Here is a 19,053-nt window from a genome sequence, read left to right on the forward strand (position 1 = left end):
TGCTCCACTTGAGCCTTTTTTTTTCTTCCACACATCAGCTGTTGTACGAGCAAGAGCCTCCTGCAGCATCCCCCGTGCTACAACGATGTGGCTTTTCTTACTCTTCGCCGGTCTAGCAGCGGTGACATTTCTGGTAGTTTTATTCGCTCCTCACATACGGTAAGAACCAATCTTTAGACGTTTTGACATGGAGTCGTGTGAAAGCACGTATTTTGCGCACGTTTGGCACATTTCGTTCAGCATTAGCACAGCAAGGGAGATCCACGCCGAAATAAATAATAATTTACGTTTTGTGTTTTCGTTCTAATTTCACGCGATATCGATCTCCAATTGAGAATCTATGCGATCGAATATTACGGGGGCGTGGATCGACACCGTTCGGGCCAATCGGGAGGCTGCGCGTGGGCGGGAACAACATCTGTAAACCGTGGCCAGCTGCGCCATTGGTCACGAGCTCGCCGCACGCCATGGTGTGCTCGTACCTCTTGATTTCGCCCACGCAGCGCGCGTGAATAATTAAGCCGACCATATATTTTGGAAGGGGGCTCAAAACTTTTTAGAAATGTATTAACAAGGTTTAAGGAAATGTATTACAAGGTTTAAGGAAAACCATGATAATAAAAAAATTGGGGGGGGAGAAATAATACATTTTTTTTTCTAGGTTTTGTAAATCTGGGTCATTTTACACAAAGTGTTCCCCATTAATTGTACAAAAATATGGTAAAAAAACAAAACAAAACAAAAACACACAGTATATATATCCTGTAAACATTGTGGCGGTCTCGTCGTTGGCACACTATTTCGACTGGAACCGCTTTCATTTGAGGAGTTTCTCCTCCATTATCCATAAAACATTAACCCCAAGTTGGGTAGCTAGCTCATTAGCTAGCTAGCTGGTTAGCTAGCTCCATAGCTACACGGCAGGCAGATACAGCAAAATATAGCAACACGTTTCCGAACATAATTTGATACTATGCCGTATGGATGTTTCCCACAGAAGATATGCAGCAGGAGGTGTGTGCACGTCATCTGCTCGTCTGGACGGGAAGACGGTACTCATCACTGGCGCTAACACCGGCATTGGGAAGGAGACTGCTCTGGACCTGGCCACTAGAGGTAACCTTTTAATAAGGACTGGATTTGCACTGTGAACTGCTTTGTGCTTATGCAAAGCTGCGTCATTTATAGTAATTAAACCCTATAGAGAATGCATTTTACCTGTTAGAAAGCTTGAAAGGATGAAGCCTACTTTCTTTTTTTTTTTTAATGCATCAGGAGCTAGGGTGGTTATGGCGTGCCGGGATGTGGACAAAGGTGAGGGCGCGGCGGCCAGCATACGGGTTGCGCACCCTGAAGCGCAGGTGGAAGTTCGGGAGCTGGACTTGGCCGACACTTGCTCCATACAATCCTTTGCCCAACAATTCCTTCGAGGTAAAAGTATATCAACTCTCCTTGAAGTTTTTCCACGACTGATATTTGGCATTATTCTTTAGACTTCAACCAACTTCACATCCTCATCAACAACGCAGGCGTGATGATGTGTCCCTACACCAAAACTAACGACGGCTTTGAGATGCACATTGGTGTCAATCACTTAGGTGAGAATCTGACTGTGCGCGTCAGCGTCCCCTGCTGATTATTTCCTGTTGTTTCAAGGTCACTTCCTGTTGACGTCACTGCTGGTGGGCTTGCTGAAGCGCAGCGCTCCGGCGCGCATCGTGGTGGTCTCGTCGCTGGCGCACAATTTCGGCTGGATCCGCTTCCACGACCTGCACAGCCAGGGAAGCTACAACAGCGGTTTGGCATACTGTCAGAGCAAGCTGGCCAACGTGCTCTTTGCTCGAGAGCTGGCGAGACGTCTCAAAGGTGCAAAATGTCTTTTATTATTTTACTTTCCTTCCGTCAATTCCGGATACAAATGCCTCCTTCAATTACTGTATTTTCCACACTATAAGGCGCACCTAAAAGCCTTATTTTTTAAAAAAAAGCTGCTGGTGCGCCTTATATATGGATCAATATTGAGATTGGGATTCGTAGATGGGGAATAAACTGCTAAAGTAAGATTTACCTGTTTCTTTGGTGTGTTTACAGTTGAACAAGGTTGGTCATATTGACATTGAGTTATTATGCTATTGAGAGTTTAGAGTTATTATTTGAGTTATTATTGTTATTACTTTGAGGATTACTAAATTGTGATTGAAAAAGTTTTAAAATGTCATTAATTGAGGGTGCGCCTTATAATCTGGTGCGCCTTATATATGGAAAAATCTTTAGAATATGTCATTAATTATAATCCGGTGCGCCTTATAGTGCGGAAAATACGGTAATCAACTCTAGACAAATAGAGGCCTCCCTGAAGAAATGACCAAATTAATTTAAGACAATTGAGCAAATAGTTTTGGAAATGAAGGAATAAATGCCTTCCTCAATCAACTTAAACAAATAGAGGCCTCTCATAGACAAAGATCAACAAAGACAACTGCAAACAAACACCTCCTTCAAATAATCAGCTATGTAAAAAACAAACACCTAAATCCCTCCCTCACGATAAATAAATCAGCAACAGCTTTAAGCAACTACTGACTTAAGACATACAGTTACAGCCTCCTTCGCTCACAACCAATAAATACCTCCCTTAAGCCCTCGGCAAAGTGAGACAAACGTGCACCCTAAGCAGTCATCAATTTAAGACAAATGCACACCATGCCGTGCTAGTTAAAAGACCACAGAGCCACGCACACACCCTCATCAATGAAATGTGAGTGTCGTCATACCTGCCCGATGATTCTTCCAGGCAGCAACGTGACAGTGAACTCGGTGCACCCCGGCACGGTCAACTCGGACTTGACGCGTCACTCCACCCTGATGATGATCTTCTTCAGCGTCTTTTCCGTCTTCCTGAAGACCCCCCGCGAGGGTGCCCAGACCAGCATCTACTGCGCCGTGGCTGAGGAGCTGCACTCCATCTCGGGGAAACACTTCAGGTAACTATGACAACAACAACTCCACACACACCTCTCTTCTATGACAAACACTCGTCACTTTAAAGTGCTAAAATTAGGGAATAGCAAATCTGATTTGAATCGCTTTTAAATGAACAAATATGTTTATATGCTACTTTTTAAAAACTGTCTACAGTAAATGTATTCATTAGTGTGCTAATATAATTTTACATATTTATATGTAAGTGTGTATAAGTGTGTATATTTGTGTGTATCTGTCAATCACACAAATAAATTAGTTATACAACTATTGATTACAGATTTTACATTAAACTAAAAAAAAATCTGAACTGGTCTGAAATATATTTGTAAATATTTTTTGAAAATTGAAAAATATAATAAAGTTATACATAATGGAGCTGAAAAAAAATCACTAATATTTTTTCATTTTTATTTAAAGACAAATATTTTTTTAAATAACATTTTCAGAAAATTATCTATTTATTGATTATAAGTGTTTAAACCTAAATGTACTAACCTGCAAAGTTGAAAAAGTTCTATACAGTATATGACAAAAATATTGAAACCAATATGAATAAAATATGTATTATAAAGATATGTTGTAATACAAAAACTACAATTGAATATTAAAAATGTTTTCATGCAAAACCCAATAAATTTAAATAATAATTAATCTAAGATTGAACTTGAACTGTATTTTTTTCATTTCATATATAATAATTAAAGAACCACTAAGCTAATATACACTTTAAAATAAAATGTTCTCAAATTATACATCTATTGAGAATAAAACATCACACTTAAATTAGTTTATATATTTGACGTAAATGCAATTATTAATGCAATTATAAAAACATTACCTATTAGAGTATGTATATAAAGATATAATGTAACAAAAAAATACAAACAATAAATTTTGAAAATGACTTTAATACACTTGTGAAAAATTCCGGTAATTATGTTATCAATCAAGCTAAAATTAAACTTGAACACTGAACTGTTATTTTTTCCACTTCAGATTTTTAAATAATGAATGAAAAAAAATGGATTTACAATATCTAATATGAATGACTTGTAAATCCATTTTTTTATGTTTTGTAAATCATCTTTTTTTTTTTTTTTTTTAAACACACATAGATTCCCCCCCCCCCCCCCCAATGAATTTGTGATAAAAAGAAAAAAAAAAATCCATTGCAGTGACTGCGCCCCTGCCTTCGTTGCCCCCCAGGGGAGGAGTGAGGAGACCGCCCGACGTCTATGGGATGCCAGCTGTGAGCTCCTCGGCATCCAGTGGGACTAAATGAAGACTTTATCTATCATTTGATTAATATAGCATTGTATTTTTCCAATATATACATAAAAAAAAAATACTGAAACAATGTGAAGGCAAGGGCAGCTGGATGTAGATACTGCCATACAGTGAGCGGTCCATGCAGGGTAAAACGACCAGCAGCTTTTAGCATATTTGTCCGATATTTCATATTATTTGTAAGCATATTTGCAGCTAAAATGGCTTCACGTGTGTGCCAAAGTCTCACAGGGCTTTTTTCCAAACAATTAGTAAGATAGGGTTATTTTATGATATGACAGAAAACCATACTTCGAGTAGTTGATGGACAAACTACCTTCCTTGTGTGCCGGAAGTTTACAAGCGTGCTTTTATACACCAGTCAGGTTCGTTTGCCTTTTTAAAACACACTTAACGTTCACGTGCAGAGTTGAATGTTTACATTTCTTGTAAATAAACTGTTACCGTTTAGTCCCGCTCACTCATTTGAAGCACTTTTTGCAGACTAATAAATGGGACTAAGATAAAGCATTTCAAAAATTTCCACCATTAATGTGACTTGTAGAACAAAGTAAGAATTAAAAAAAAAAAACTGTGATTATGTTGCACAAGTGTGCACACCCTCACAAGTGAGGATGTGGCTTGGGACCTTTTTTTTTGTCAGTAAAAGGGACATTTTTTTAAATAAGACAAACCCTAACGCTTATCTTCATTCAAATTGTTTGGGATCTCTCAAGCAACACAGAAAACCTCTGGGGCTTACGCGCACACACGCCACACACAGACACACTCGTATGAGACCTTTTTCTCCCGCCATCCCCTCAACATGCTTTCCTGCAAACCACAAACTTAATGTTACTCAACCTCAGTCGGCGTTTTCAATCCGTGTTGAAATAATTTTACTTTAATTTTTTTTAAATCGAAAATGTGGGCAATGACGTTACCAATTAGCAGCTAGCTGGGTGTTAGCCTGCATGCTGCTTAGGTCCCCACTGTTCACTAGCATAGGTTAACCTAAAAGGCTAGCAGAGATTTACGACAATTTTATTTACGTCGCACATTTAATACACAAGGAAATTCAATGTGTTCATCGTTAAAAGTTCGGTAGATGTTCTTACTCTCTTTAATCTGACATGCTCTTTGAGTGTGTGAGACCACTGCCATATATGGCTTTCACTGGTGATTGGCTCTGGCTCTTGCATGGCTACCCAATCAGATGCTGCTATGGGTGGGACAATGCAGGAACGAGGCTCCATTACAGACAGTCAGAAAAGTGCATGACCAGAGGCGTAATGACAAGAGTTTTTTTTTTTTATTAATAAACAAGGCTGATGCCAATATGCACCAATATGGCAAATATCGGCCCTGATAATCGCCCCGGTCGATAATCAGTCCATCCCTAATTTAGAGTGCCTTTGATCAACTTGTAATCAAGTTCTAAATTATACATTTTTTTTTTAGATGCGTTGCAAAGTTTTAAAATAGTTGATCGTGGTCACGTACAGTATTTAATCAAAAACCTGGAATTCGAACAGGGTGTGTAGACTTTTTAACTGCAGCTGATTCTAAAAACAAATTATTTTTATAATGATTTATACATTAAAACAACCAACAATAAATACATTGTTTTAACACTTGAATATAACATTAGCTACCGTTAATTAAAAATGACAAAAAAAGTTTATCTGAAATATGTTTTTACTATATATTATGTACAAAACGTATATTATACTATGAAATAGTTATACAAAATAATTATGAAGAAAATAATGAAATGAAATAAATGTCCAATAGTTCTCAACCCCCAAATTTCCTTGATAAAATATGTTCTATGAAACCCCAATAGCGTAAAAAAACAATGGATTCTGATTAAATTAGTGGTATATGATCTGAGCAACAAAATCTGCTTATTTTTTTATCTAGTCTAAGCAGTGTCCATTTTGCCTCTTGCTGTTGATTGAAAATGACATCACAGTTGCTCAAGGCTTAGGTAATGACCAATCATGGCTCAATTTTGAGGCATCACATGACTAAACTGAAAAAAGTTAAGCCAGGTGATAATTGGCCATTACCTGAGCAATTGATATCATTTTCAGTTGCCAGCAAGTGGCAAAATCCACTTAGCAACACACATGGCAAATGTAAAGCTGATGTTTACAAAAGTGTGGCACAGATTTATTTATTCATCGTTATTATCCAGCAAATCAAAGAAACAGAAAAAAATCATTTGTGCTTGCATCATCATCATCATCATCATTACCACCATTATTATCAAAACAGTCATTTGTACAAGTGCATCCACAGAGGATTAGGATTTCTAATAACTTTGCATATAAAGTGCATCAGCGAGCATATGAGTGCAAATATGTCTCGGGTGCATCTCAAAGGTGTCTTTTTCTTTCGATAAAAGGCAGCAACAAGGAAGGAGGGAAAATCCCTTTTAAAGTGAAATTATTGATAGGTCAGCTGTTGATTTAAAAATGAGTGTGAGCAAGGGGAAAATCTTAACAAACCACAACATGGCAGACATAAAAAGCAACTGAAGACATATTGAAATGATTTTCTTATTCAAGAAAAAAAAATAGTTCAGAGGTTAAAAATGAATTCACATCACAATGTTTTTTGTAACATAGTCCCTTCTGCTTCTTTCAAAGTTGACAGAAACACTTTAAAACTCTACATTCGCCATAGGGACAAAAGTAATGGGACGAAGATCTTCAAAAATGCACGATTTTGTTCCGGTGTCATCAACATGGTGCCTGCAGGCACTGTGTAGCCCCCCAGGGACCTGGGTTCTAAAAATCAGCTCACCAGTGATGGGACAATTGTGATTTACAAGGAATGTTGTTGTAGTGAAATGTGAATATTTGCTGACATTCGTAGAAATAAAATGTTATATATTGAAATGTATGCCTCCTACTTATTATGAAACATTATTGCCATAATCACTCTTATAATTTAGTATCATTAATTGTTAATCTAAAAATAAGGTAACTCCTTCGCTGACAGCCCAGTTAAATCGGGCCTTTGACGTATATAGTCGTCGTTGGCAGTGAATGAGTGGTTGGTGATTTGAGCAAATTAATTCAGAAGTATGGCTGGTGATCCAAAAAATAATTCAACTTGCTAACACCCCCTTTTTCACAGAAAGTCCTTGAAACGATTGGTAAACCCTGATGACAGGTTCCGCCCGAATTAGGATTTTTTTTTTCATTTGGGATATCCCAATGACATTTTTTTCTGTCACCTGATTTTGAGGACCTTCTAGCCCTTAAAGGAACACTGTGTAAGATTTAGACCGTTTGTCATTAAAAATGAATCAATTAAATGATTACAAATTTCAAAAACTTGCAAATAAATGTGTTCTTAGTGACCAACAGTATGTTTAAAATATAATTGTAGATTAAATTAGATTACATGGAGGGTGGCACCTCTACGGAGGCTGCTATGTTTGTCATAACTATGGACAACGGTAAATGCAGCACCCCCTGCTCTCCATAATGAAAAAACTGTCTAAGTCTTACACAGTGTCCCTTTAACGATGGAAAAAATAATTATAATAAAAATAAAAGAACATTTTCCGAAACTGATTTCTGAACATGTGATCAGGATTCAGACACCCATTTTACATGCATCCTATTATGGTGAACCCATTCAACTAATTCAAACATTTTGTGTTTTTCATTTTGATTTGTGAAACTGTTATTTTTTTTTTTCCTTCTTTCTGGGGGTGCTACCACGTGACCTTTAGGGCCCTTTTAAGAATTCTTCACGCTGCATTTCTTGTAGTTGTCCCAATACTTGTGTCTACACACTGTACTGTAGATGCATTTGTCAAGTATTTTTTAAGGCAAGTAGAGACTATTTTTTCCCTTTTTAGTTGAGGTAGAAATTGATTATGCGTCATAGTGCACTGCAGATGGCAGTGTTGTTAGGTAAAAAAATGGTCACCTAGTTTGGTATAAAATGATTTTGTTTTTTTCAATACCTAATACAGTGGTTACTCGTAAATCGGGTTGGACGTTTTCCGTTACCTGGCCTGGTTGTTGGGTCGTCCCGAACCCGCTCGCTGCTTTCCGTTGCCTTGGTTTTGGTGCTCCTGCAGCCACTGGCGGCAAATGTTCTGCATCACAGAGTCCTGAGCCCCCTCCGCCGCCAACAGGACCGTCTGCACCAGCGGCCCGGCCCGGCTGGCCTCCATTTTGACGGCCAGCAGGTAGGCCGGACGCAACTTGTTACACAGCAGGTAGGCTTTGATCTGAGGAGGATGACAACTACTTTTACTATTTCGTTATGGGTTGACAAAATCATATTATATTTGAATTTAAAAAAAAGTAATTAATCTCTGGCAGCAGGATACTTAAACACCAAGTCAAAATCACAGTTGACTCAACTGAAATAGAATGAGTGAATAAAATTAAATATATTGGTGTTCTAAGCATACAAATCTAAGTTGGAAACCACATATAATTAGAATAAAATATCTACAAACATAGGTATTCCTTTTAAAATAAAAAATCCTTTTAAGATACATATAAAACATTGCCCTCAAAGAGAGTATTTGCAATTTTTTGCATGCGTCTGTAGGAGCTTTTAGGGGCATTACGGTAAATGCAGCAATGAACACTCCTCCTTGTCAGTAGCTATAACTGACATGGCAACTTATGGAGTGTCACCCCCCCCCACAGGATGTAGAAGTTGTTCGAAATCAGAGAGGGTGGTTATAGTTTGAGGGGCACAAGTTTAAAAAAAAAAAAAAAAAGAATAAGAACTAACAAAGAACCACGCCGTATGTGTCTCTGCGAAAGGTGTTAATTTATGGAATAATTATCGAATCAACCTGAAAAAATGTGAATCATATACTGTGTTTAAAGAGCTTCAAAAAAAATACATGACTCGTGCGTTGGCTTGAGATCTTGCAGGAATTTTGGTAATTGCTCAGAGGAATGCGTATTTCTATTTTGTTTTATTTCCGATTCATTACAATGTGTTACGGTATATGATAAAAATGACAACAACTTATTTGAGGCAAACAGAAGTCAGCTAAAAGTAAGTCAGACAGATACAAACACTATTAATGTTTGGTTTAATGGTTCCTAACCTTCCGGAAAAGCTGTGGCATCAAAATGGAGCTTACCTTCATTTCCGTGCTCTTGGTCTCCAGAATGAGACTTTCCACTTCTTTGGCCTGATAAAAAATAAGTAAAACACAACTATCAACATGTCATATTTTTGAATGTGAATCTGCGTCTTACTTCGGCCGCTCCTTTATCAGCCGCCTCCACGCAGCTGAGGATCAGTGCATCGCCGTCGCTCTTGGTGGCCGTGCCCGACTCGCTGACGCATTTGAGAAGCTGCCGCACCGCACTGTATTTCCTATGGCGGACCAGACGCTGTCCGGCACGGACGTACACAGCCTGTGACTCGAGCTGGAAGTCCTGCACAATATAACACATTACTGTGGGACTGCATGATATAAAAACTAACAAATAATCTCTAAAAATAAATTAAAACCAGCTAAACAGTCAAGCCAAAATAAATAAATAAATAAAAAGAAAAAACTACAAGGAAAAACCCCAAATTATTTTAATCCTGAGCCAGAAAAGAAAAAAAAAAGGTACTCAGTATTCACATACGAGTCATTTCTGAATATACATTACGGAGTTCAAAAATCATATAAATAATGGAACGTACCTGTATGACTCGATACGCAATGCCAAAACCTTCCTCAATGTTTTTCCCACCGAGCATCACCTGCAAACACAAAAATAAGAACATTCACTAAGAGAGAAGATGTATAAACATAGATTACAAAACCAAAACTGAGAAGTTATATTTCAAGATCCTATCAGCCAGCACTAGGTAACAAAATAGCACCTGACCTTGCAGGCCACCTCCACCTTCATGGGGCTCCCTCCAAATAAGGTAGGCGGGGGTCCGGACCCAGCAGTGGGCGGTGTCTCGCGGCGGTGCAGGAAGCGGGTCACCTCCAGCTGCAGTTCGATGGTGTTCATGTGCCTGATGCCAAAAAACAGAAATGCCACAAAATGGTGCCAAAGTTATAAGAGTTGTTTTCTGCAGAGGATAAAGAATATATGCGTGCGGGTACAATGTTCACTTGGCATAATTGTAACAAAACGTACACGTTTTTTTAAGTTAAGAGCCATCAAATGGCCTAGTATTTTTCACTTGCAGCTAGTGCAAACTTGAAATAGTATATGGAAGCAGATGACAGAAGCAGCAATTTGGCAAACAATAAAAAATCTTCAAAAACAGCGTTTAAGCTACAGGAAGTTGCTCTCAAAATGAACAAAAAAAAATTGCTTTATGTTATTTTTGACAGTACACATTGTAATTAAAATAATTACATATATTTTCCTATCTTAATTCTATCACACCAGTATACCACCATAGCCATACAAGCTGAGAATAATCACATATGTGATCACAAAAATACAAACATTTCCACCGCTGTTAAATTGTCTACTTGTTGATGCATCGTTGGTGTATTCATTGCTTGAAGCATTATAAATCCGCCACATAGATGCTAGTAGTTAGCCTGTCTTCCCCTTTTGTGTTAACATACACCTTAGGATAGCAAACACACAAAAATGTCAATCGATTTTTCGGGAGTTAGGGAGGATTTTTTTTCTCTCTACCTGGAGACGTCGTTTGATGACATCATCTTCCTGAAGGAGCCTCCCTGGGATGACTTTCTCCTAACGCCACTACGACCCTGCTGCTCCTGCAGGTATGTCCTCAAATGCTCTTTGGCTCGCACCAACCAACGCTGACACATACACACACAATTTCTTGAAACTTGTTTCACTTTTACTTTATGTCCGAGCGTGTGCGTGTGTGTGTGTCTGTACCTGTTGATCACCCAGCTGTTGGTACGAAGTGGCTCCATGAGTGAAGAAGCGGATGCAGGTCATAGCTGCACGCACGTGATCCTGTCCGTGGGAAGGGTTAAAGGTCAGAAGAAAGGGTTTCAAACTAGGGTGAAATCCAAGGTAAGGGCTTAATGATTGGGTTTCAAATTAAAGGTGATAGCTCAGTTTAGGGGTTTCCTATTAAGTGCAAATTAAGGTTTTAAGACGTTCGGGTCAGGTTTAAAATGAGTATATTAAGCCAAGGTTCATGGTTGAATCTAGTGTTATGGTTTCAAAATACAGTTTCATATTAGGGTGTCAAGACAAGGTTAGGATTTCATTATTAGGGTATTAGGCCTGGCGTATGGATTTAAAAAAATATTATATAAGATGTTTCATGTCAAGATGAGGGTTTTACAACTACGGGTTAAGGCCCATAATTAGGAGTAAAAAAATGGTTGAAATTCAACCGAAGCTTAGATTTCAAATTAGGGCCTGAATACAAATTTAGGTTACAAACAACAGGTTCAAGGGTAGGTGAGTATTTCAAACACTGAATTGGGTAAAGTTTCAAGGTTAAATGTAGATTAATTAGTGTTACAAAACATTTTTGGGGATTCAATTTAGACTGGATTAGGGTTTCAAAATAAAGGCTTCAAGCACAGTTCATGATTAAAATAAGGTTTCAAGCCATTGTGAGGGGATCAGGTTAGATATGTTTGAAATGCCAGAACATTTTTTGGGAGACCCCAAAATGTTTTCTTTTTCCTATTCCATCACTTTAAATGTGATTTTATGGCGCTTTCCTCACTAGAACACACAAGAATGAAAGTCGCACCCTCATGAACTGCTGGATCTGGTAGAGCGTGTGGAAGTAGCCACGGCGCTGCAGCCATTGACAGGAGGCGATCAAGTAGCGGCTGCATGCTTCCAGGGTGGGGTCCAGCTTTTCCAGTACGTCCTGCAGCATCCCAAGACGACCTCGCTCAAGGGCCGGCTGCAGCACGCCCTCCAAAAACACCTCCTCTGGGGCTTCCTGTGAAAGAAATGAGAAAGTGGGTAAATATGATCCATCTGGCCTACACGTGTCGAGATGGGGCATTTGACTACATTTATATAAAGTTTTACATTTCAAACAAGGTAGTACTGTAGCAGCTTATGAGTTAAATTAAATGAAGTGATGAAATGCAAGGATATTTATTTTTTTATATATATCATTGATGTATAGTAATGAGCAAAATTAACTCATTCACTGCCAGTCCTGTAAAAATGTATCTGTAGTCGTCATTGGCCGGAGTTAGGGTTTCAACTGAAGTATTCGTGCTTGGGTTTGCGTTTAAAACCATAATTATGGTCTTGACTTTTCAAAGGTTTGAGTTTCAGGACTGCAAAGATTGGATTAGGGGTTTAAAATATATGTACTGTGTATAAAAAATAAAAAAAAAAAAGAGGAAGAGGAAGCTAGCCTTGTTGAGGAGATAGGAGATCGCGTCCACCAAGGCGTCCTGGCGCATATGGAAGCTGACCAGCGACAGATGAGTGCCGTATGCGTTGAGATAGTAGAGGCACTCCTGGTGTAGAAATTGCCTCGAGTACTCAGACCTTTCGCTGAGGGCCTCCTCCAGCTCTTGCAGTGACGCCAAGATGTCTTCGCTCAGTGACTTCAGGTGACACAGAGTCACAATGGAATTTTATGCAAAATGCCAAATTAGTTAAGTTGCATGAAAGCATGGATGCTTGTTGTTCGGCAGGCATCCTAGGGCTAAACCATAGCAGCATAAATGGCTATGAATAATGGACCACAAACCACGCAAATACCATAAGCCTCATAATACATAAAAAGAAGCATGTACCGTGGCTGTGGCGGGTCTGACTGTGGTCTCCAGGTGCTTGATAATCTCCTGCAGCAGCGTGGGGCCCATGTTCATCTGGTTGCGGTCCACAGGGGCCTTCAGGCAGCGTGCAAACTTCTCCCGCGCCATTGTCAGGCTGCCGGCCTTCAACGAAGCCATGGCCCACGCTTGCCACACGGCGCAGGGGTCCAGCCCGCTTTTCGTGGACACCTTCCACAACACAGTGGTACATTGACAATATTTCCTTGGGTAGCTGCTTTTTTTTTTTTTTTTTAAGCAAAGGCATAGCATAGATAGTATGAAACTTTTTCACCATTCCAGTTTTCACCATTTCAGTTTTTCTGGAAGTTAAGGAATGGCAACATTTTAGCCATGTTCAATGTGTCTTTGAACTTGAGAAACTTTATTCAGATCATTTTTCTGTGTTGGTCTTGAGCAGGGTCTAAAATAGGATGGTAAGTCCTATAAGTTAATAAGTTCCAGTATTATGCCACTTTTGCAGAGCACAAATTTCATTTTTTTAAAATGACATACTATTCTAAGTGAAAACTGTTCATTTCTTTACATTATATTGTATTATATTATTATTGTATGGTTTTACTGTATATATTGAGCAATCCATACTTTAGTCCAACTCTCACCTCTACTGCCAGCTGGTAATACTCTGCTTCCAAGAGCTGGTTCCGGAGCCGCGTGACAGCTATGGTCTCCAAGATGTCGTCCAGGGAGGGAATGTGTTTGTAATTGGCTGCCACCAGGATCTTGAGCACATCCACTTTGCTGATGTAGCTGCAGAATCACCAACAGGGGAGACAACTAAGAACAACATCTGCTAACACTGAAGTGCTTGTTATGTGTAAAATCAATTAAGTTAACCATGCTACTGTCAAGTTTTGACTATACAGGAAGAGAACGATAGTAGTGAGAATAAACATCATCCGAATATCTATCATGTTTGAGGGCCTGACCTGTCGCACAAAGCAAGGTCCTGGTTACGTCCCACTTTGACGAACATGAGCTTGGCGCTGAAGAGCAGCTGGCGCATGATGTCAGTCAGCAGGCAGGCGTCCACCTCGGGGTTGGTTAGCTTGCGGGAGAGCGAGCGACAGTGGTCGATGAGCTGGTGGCCGCATGCCGTTTGGTCGCCATGCAGGGACAAGATGGCCACGCACAGGTGGGCACTGGGTGCCTGGAGAAATAAACTCAAGTTAGTAAAGCGACCACGCTTTCAAGACCTTTACTACCGAGATTATTTACATTCACGAAATCCTACAAACCTGCTCGTAGTAGAACTCATTACGCAACTGCTGGTTCTCCACGGGATTGGTAGTGAGTCTGATCTGCCTGGGGGCAATCTCAGGCAGGTGTAACATGCCATCGAGGGCTTCTTCTGTCAAGGAGGGGCTCCCCGCCACTTCACATTAAAAAAAAGCAAACCTCACATGACAACTGTGCATTTTTAATACAAAAAGAAAAAAAGAGGCAATTTATCTTTATTTACCTTCACTTGGTTCAAGCTCGTCATCAGAACTAAAGGAAAAAGAAATAGTTAGACTAGATATAAATGACTAATATGAATTCAATACAATTATAAATTCAAAAAGAAATGTTGTGTTTGTATGTATATGATATTGTACTTCTTTATCTTAAGCATTTCAATGTATGAAAACGTATTTAGGTATTGGCATTGCATACATAAAAAAAAAATCTCTCTGCCTCCCCTATTGCTCTCAGATCATCTTTCTCTTTGTCTTTTAAAGATTCATCTTGATATTGAACACATTTATGCAAGTCTCAGGGATGAATTTAAGACTTTCACTATTCACATGAATATCATATGGGTAAAATGGTATCATCCTTTAAAAAGTTCAAAACAAGAAAAGTAGGTGTTCTAAGCATCTGCATATACTCACTCTGGGTGAAAGTAGGCATAACACTCGTCACATACTCTGACGTCCTCACCAGGACATCCCTCTATGACCATCTTGCGCTCTGAGCAAGATTGACACACCAGGCGGCCGCATCGCCGGCAGTGATGCCGCCGGTTAAACTGAGGAAAGAGAAGCCATGTTAACGGTTTTGTATTGTGTTAAAAATACATTGAAGTAGACCTTGGGGAAAAAAAGTCCTATTAAATGGCAATAGCAACATTAGTATTATTTTCGTAACTTTTCAGCTCGAACGCTCACCATGGTAAATCTCTCACGGCGGCACACCATGCACACATGCTGCTTGGTGTCAGGTACCCAATCCTTCCGGTCCGGGGGTTGTTCTGGCGGCTGGAATTTAGCGGGCGAGGATCGCTTCCTCCCCGCCGAGCCTCGGTCCCGCTCTCTGTCGCCGCTGTTAGTAGAGGAGGTGTGCGTGGGCGTGCTGTCTATTGGGAAAGCGTCAATCAAAGTGTTAAGCTAGTGATAGCGTGTCACATGATCAAAGTCAAACAAGAAGTAAAGACTCACTGGCAGAGGAGGGCGTTGAAGTGTCCAGACGACCAGATGATAAGGTGCTACTCTCCTGAGCAGGGGACTGCATCAGAGCGTCCTGAAGGCTGATGACAGAGTCTGCAAAAGCCACAAGCCAAAGTCATAAAGCTGGCTTTAGGTTTTCTATTTCGTTTTCTTAGACTTTTTAAGCGTGCACCAAAATGACAATGTTTGGCTGAAGCTAAAAACCGAAAATGACAAACGCTTGACCAAAGACCAAAACCGAAGACAAAAATCTTTTTTCGTACATTGTCTCTCAGAATCGAGCAGCATGTCACGAGCAGCCTCCTGCACAGTTTGGGAAATGATGAAAATAAAATAAAATTGCAAACTGTGGCTCTGACCATAACAAATTTTATACTATTTATATCTTGTACTGTATGAGAAAGGTAAAACAAAGGCATGTTTCTTCTTTATTTTTAATGTATTTACTGTACATCCCAATATGTCAATCTTGGTGGGAACGACACATAATTTAGACATTCGCATTTAATTTACTAATGTTTAACGCATTGACAGACTTGTTTTCGATCTGAGTTTGAAACGTCCAACTTTGCTTGAATGCACCACATACATATTTAGCGGCTAAAGCTTAAGACTTGTACCATATCAAACTTTGACAGCGTAATTGATTAGTGTTTTTTTAGCGTTGTGTATGGTAATGTATTAAGTTTGTTGACGTTGGTAGCTAGGCGATGTCACGACGGCAATAATTACGGCGTTGCAAGGGCGCAAAGCTAGCTCTGCTAACACAGCTGCGAGGGACAACTACAAAATCGGGCAGTGCTTTCTTTTCTTCACCCGCTGAAATGCTTACAGTACTTCCATACCCAGCATAGCCCCTCTCCTCCTCCTGTGAGCTCATGGGAAATTCAGAAACGCTTTATGTTTCTTCTGTCATCACAACATGCTTTTTCAGACATAACGTTTTGGATTTAATTGTCTAAAGGCCGAAAAAGGGGGAAAAAAAGCTGCTTTTTCGGCTGAAAGATTTCGGTGGGCGACAATTTAGCGCGTCCTTATGGCATGACAGACATTCCAACCCCATTTCATTGCACAAAATATAAATGCATTTGGAACGTCCAGTTTCTATCATTTTCAACAGAATCATTTACCAGATCTTGATCTCTCTCGAGGCGCACATGTGAAGTCCAAGGCCTTGCGGGCATACTCGGCCAGAAGCTTGTCAAGGGCGTCCAAGCCAAAGTCTGCCTCTTGACCGGCCAGCAGGTTCCTCAGGATGCTAACGGTAGCTTCCACCCAGTCCACCTTCAAGTTCATGAGCATCTGCTCCAGCATCAGGAGTGGGTCCGCCAGCAGGGGGAAGTAGTCCTGGTGAGCGGCCGGTGGAAGAGCTAACAACACTTTGGAGCCCAAATTGAGGGTGTTGATGAGGCGTCGACGCGACGGAGACACATGTCTCTGGAAATGCAGTGTCATGTAGTCAGCCAAGAAATGGCAGGCAGCCAGGCCAGGCCTGCGATCCAGGGCCCGTTCACAAACGTCCAGGCCAGACGAAAGACTCTCAAGCAGCTAAGAAGGATACAATAGAACATCATTAGGATTTTTTTTTTTTTAAATAAATGATGTGAGGATTCTGGACGTACGTAAGGGTGTTGTTTAGGGCTGAAACTAATGATTACTGTATTGATTTATATGTTCGTTAGTTTCTCAATTAAACTTATTTTGGGCAATTTTAGGTCCTAAGCAATTAGTTGATTACCAATAAACATTACTAATTAATTTGCTAATTGATTAGTTGTTGATTAAGCAATTCATCATCCGTGGAGTGTCATTTATGTCACCAGTTCTCAAATGGGGTATGAGTGGCACCGGGGCTCCATGAAGAAACTTGAGTTGTTACGTGAAATTTTAACATGGTTACTGCAGGTATCAGCAAATCTAATTAAATGTTTTTTTAATACCATGAGAGAAACAAGTTTCTTTTTAAATTAAGAGCAAATGAAATGTAACATGAAGCAACGTATTGCTAAATTGTATTACAGTGACTTGTTTGCAAACGATTGTATGCCTTTATTTTTTTAGATGACAGTTATCTGGGACATAATTTAGCGTTAAAATTGAAACTGATGATATTAAAGACAAAGTACAACATATCAGACACAAATGGCACTGCACTTTTCATCCAAGCAAAAAGGCTTTGCACAAGGAAAGGGGTTATTTTGTGGAAAAAAAAATATTTCAGAGAGAAAAATTATGTTTTTCAATTGCTCTTTTTGTTTCCTGATTTCTTTATTATGTCTGTTCACTCCGAAAGTACCTGAAAGGCTTCATCTGTCTGTTCGTTGTCCAACAGATAGAGAAGATGCTCCGTCTGTAGCTGCAGTCTGGACTGCTCGCTCACAGGATAAAGCTCGGCCCACTGGGCACACAGTGAAAACGCCTGCAGAAAACATACTTCTTCAGCAAAATGTGTATTTTCTTTTTTTTTTTTTTTTTTTTGCATTCATCCCACCTTGGCTTCAAGCATCCGGGCCAGCATGGACTCAGAGCCAGCCTTTGACTCCGCCCTCAGTTCCTGCCATGTAACCCAAGGCAACGGCGGTTGTAAAGCTAGCATCTGTTACCAGAAAAAAAAAGGTGTTAATGAGCTACATTTTCAGCCCCGAGGCCAAATGCAATACCTTGCTGTAGATGTCCATTTCCTTCTTTTTGTGCAGTAGGTCAGCTCTGAGCGAGGCCTCCACCTCGTCATCATTGTCCAGACAGAAGTCCAGAAGCTCTGTGCAGGCCGAGAGGGGCCAACACTCCATGGACCGCAGGGCTACGCGGGCGCGCAGGTTGGCATCCCGCACCCGGAAAAGGTGGCCGACACCTTCCTCGTCACCTTCAAGGGATAAATGATCATCATCATCAGAAAACAACAAAAACTGGACAAATATATTTGACTGAAGTGGTGACATCAATAGTGTGCTCTCGACTTTCAATTACACAAAATATTATTAATGTTCCAAGGTGTGGAAATACTCGAACTCTCTTGTGGTCCAAATAAAAATGTCCAACTGTGTGATCCAATGGCTTTATTCACTTAGAATACAGGATAGCACCTTTGTCAAGCCCAGTTTAGGTGGAATTCATTTTAAAAAAAGCTTTTAGAACAGTTTGTGTTTTCAAAGATTCAGTTACAATGTACATTATGTTTTCCATTGAACAATTAATACCATTAAAAATGCATTTTGACATGTTTTTTGGGTGTGGTCATGTGATGATTGCAAGCTGATTTTTGCTTGGTTGCTACCCGAGCATGTTATTTAATTTTCAGTCAACAGCAAGTGGCAAAATGCACTTTAAATGTAATAAGTAATGTAATAAATGAGTTCATCAAAATAGCTACAGACAAAACAATAACTTTTTAGTGTTGAAAATTACTAAACAATTACTGTGTCTCTTTAACTTTCAGTTCTACGTTTTGTAGGTGGTACTTGGTATAAAGGTTTGAGAACCACTGTGTTTGTGCTTTATTTCTAAATAATTAGAAATGTACATGTTTCTTATTTTGAAAAACTAGTGCATTGGGTTATTCATGCGTTAAGGTACCACTGTAGGGCTTTACCTTTAGTAGTATACAGTACC

At 39.7% G+C, this 19,053-nt stretch overlaps 2 protein-coding genes across 3 annotated transcripts in view; one reads left to right on the plus strand and one right to left on the minus strand.

Moving 5' to 3' along the window:
• On the plus strand, positions 1 to 7,157 carry rdh12 (retinol dehydrogenase 12). 2 transcript variants are annotated; one of them, XM_088432556.1, is made up of 7 exons: positions 1 to 159; positions 998 to 1,116; positions 1,276 to 1,431; positions 1,494 to 1,598; positions 1,657 to 1,866; positions 2,795 to 2,984; positions 4,161 to 7,157. In XM_088432556.1, the coding sequence occupies exons 1-7, from the start codon at positions 86 to 88 to the stop codon at positions 4,261 to 4,263; spliced, it is 957 nt and encodes a 318-aa protein (XP_088288682.1). In that variant the 5' UTR covers positions 1 to 85; the 3' UTR covers positions 4,264 to 7,157. The 2 variants fall into 2 exon arrangements, with proteins under 2 accessions (XP_088288682.1, XP_088288683.1); XM_088432557.1 differs by having other exon boundaries at positions 7 to 159; positions 1,001 to 1,116.
• zfyve26 (zinc finger, FYVE domain containing 26) overlaps positions 6,405 to 19,053 on the minus strand; it is a 24,256-nt gene continuing 11,607 nt past the window's right edge. The window contains exons 21-41 of the mRNA XM_088432555.1: positions 18,105 to 18,307; positions 17,936 to 18,040; positions 17,741 to 17,863; positions 16,575 to 16,992; positions 15,436 to 15,537; positions 15,166 to 15,353; positions 14,890 to 15,026; positions 14,478 to 14,506; positions 14,254 to 14,390; positions 13,945 to 14,165; positions 13,618 to 13,765; positions 12,977 to 13,186; positions 12,590 to 12,784; positions 11,962 to 12,159; positions 11,124 to 11,204; positions 10,911 to 11,041; positions 10,134 to 10,269; positions 9,946 to 10,005; positions 9,507 to 9,689; positions 9,389 to 9,439; positions 6,405 to 8,509 (exon numbers count right to left, since the gene is read on the minus strand). Of these exons, the coding sequence (XP_088288681.1) occupies positions 8,282 to 8,509; positions 9,389 to 9,439; positions 9,507 to 9,689; positions 9,946 to 10,005; positions 10,134 to 10,269; positions 10,911 to 11,041; positions 11,124 to 11,204; positions 11,962 to 12,159; positions 12,590 to 12,784; positions 12,977 to 13,186; positions 13,618 to 13,765; positions 13,945 to 14,165; positions 14,254 to 14,390; positions 14,478 to 14,506; positions 14,890 to 15,026; positions 15,166 to 15,353; positions 15,436 to 15,537; positions 16,575 to 16,992; positions 17,741 to 17,863; positions 17,936 to 18,040; positions 18,105 to 18,307 (3,284 nt within the window). The 3' untranslated portion in view covers positions 6,405 to 8,281. The remainder of the gene's footprint in view (positions 8,510 to 9,388; positions 9,440 to 9,506; positions 9,690 to 9,945; positions 10,006 to 10,133; positions 10,270 to 10,910; positions 11,042 to 11,123; positions 11,205 to 11,961; positions 12,160 to 12,589; positions 12,785 to 12,976; positions 13,187 to 13,617; positions 13,766 to 13,944; positions 14,166 to 14,253; positions 14,391 to 14,477; positions 14,507 to 14,889; positions 15,027 to 15,165; positions 15,354 to 15,435; positions 15,538 to 16,574; positions 16,993 to 17,740; positions 17,864 to 17,935; positions 18,041 to 18,104; positions 18,308 to 19,053) is intronic.

The sequence above is a fragment of the Hippichthys cyanospilos genome, chromosome 14, assembly GCF_059441005.1.
Source record: "Hippichthys cyanospilos isolate Australia breed blue-spotted pipefish chromosome 14, RoL_Hcya_1.0, whole genome shotgun sequence".
In the NCBI taxonomy this organism is placed as follows: domain Eukaryota; kingdom Metazoa; phylum Chordata; class Actinopteri; order Syngnathiformes; family Syngnathidae; genus Hippichthys; species Hippichthys cyanospilos.

Excerpts from the sequence above, each read along its gene's own strand:
- rdh12 (XM_088432556.1), top strand. The coding sequence starts at position 86 with ATGTGGCTTTTCTTACTCTTCGCCGGTCTAGCAGCGGTGACATTTCTG. Across the intron at positions 1,867-2,794 it reads GCTGGCGAGACGTCTCAAAG|GCAGCAACGTGACAGTGAAC; the intron begins GTGCAAAATGTC and ends TGATTCTTCCAG. Across the intron at positions 2,985-4,160 it reads ATCTCGGGGAAACACTTCAG|TGACTGCGCCCCTGCCTTCG; the intron begins GTAACTATGACA and ends AATCCATTGCAG.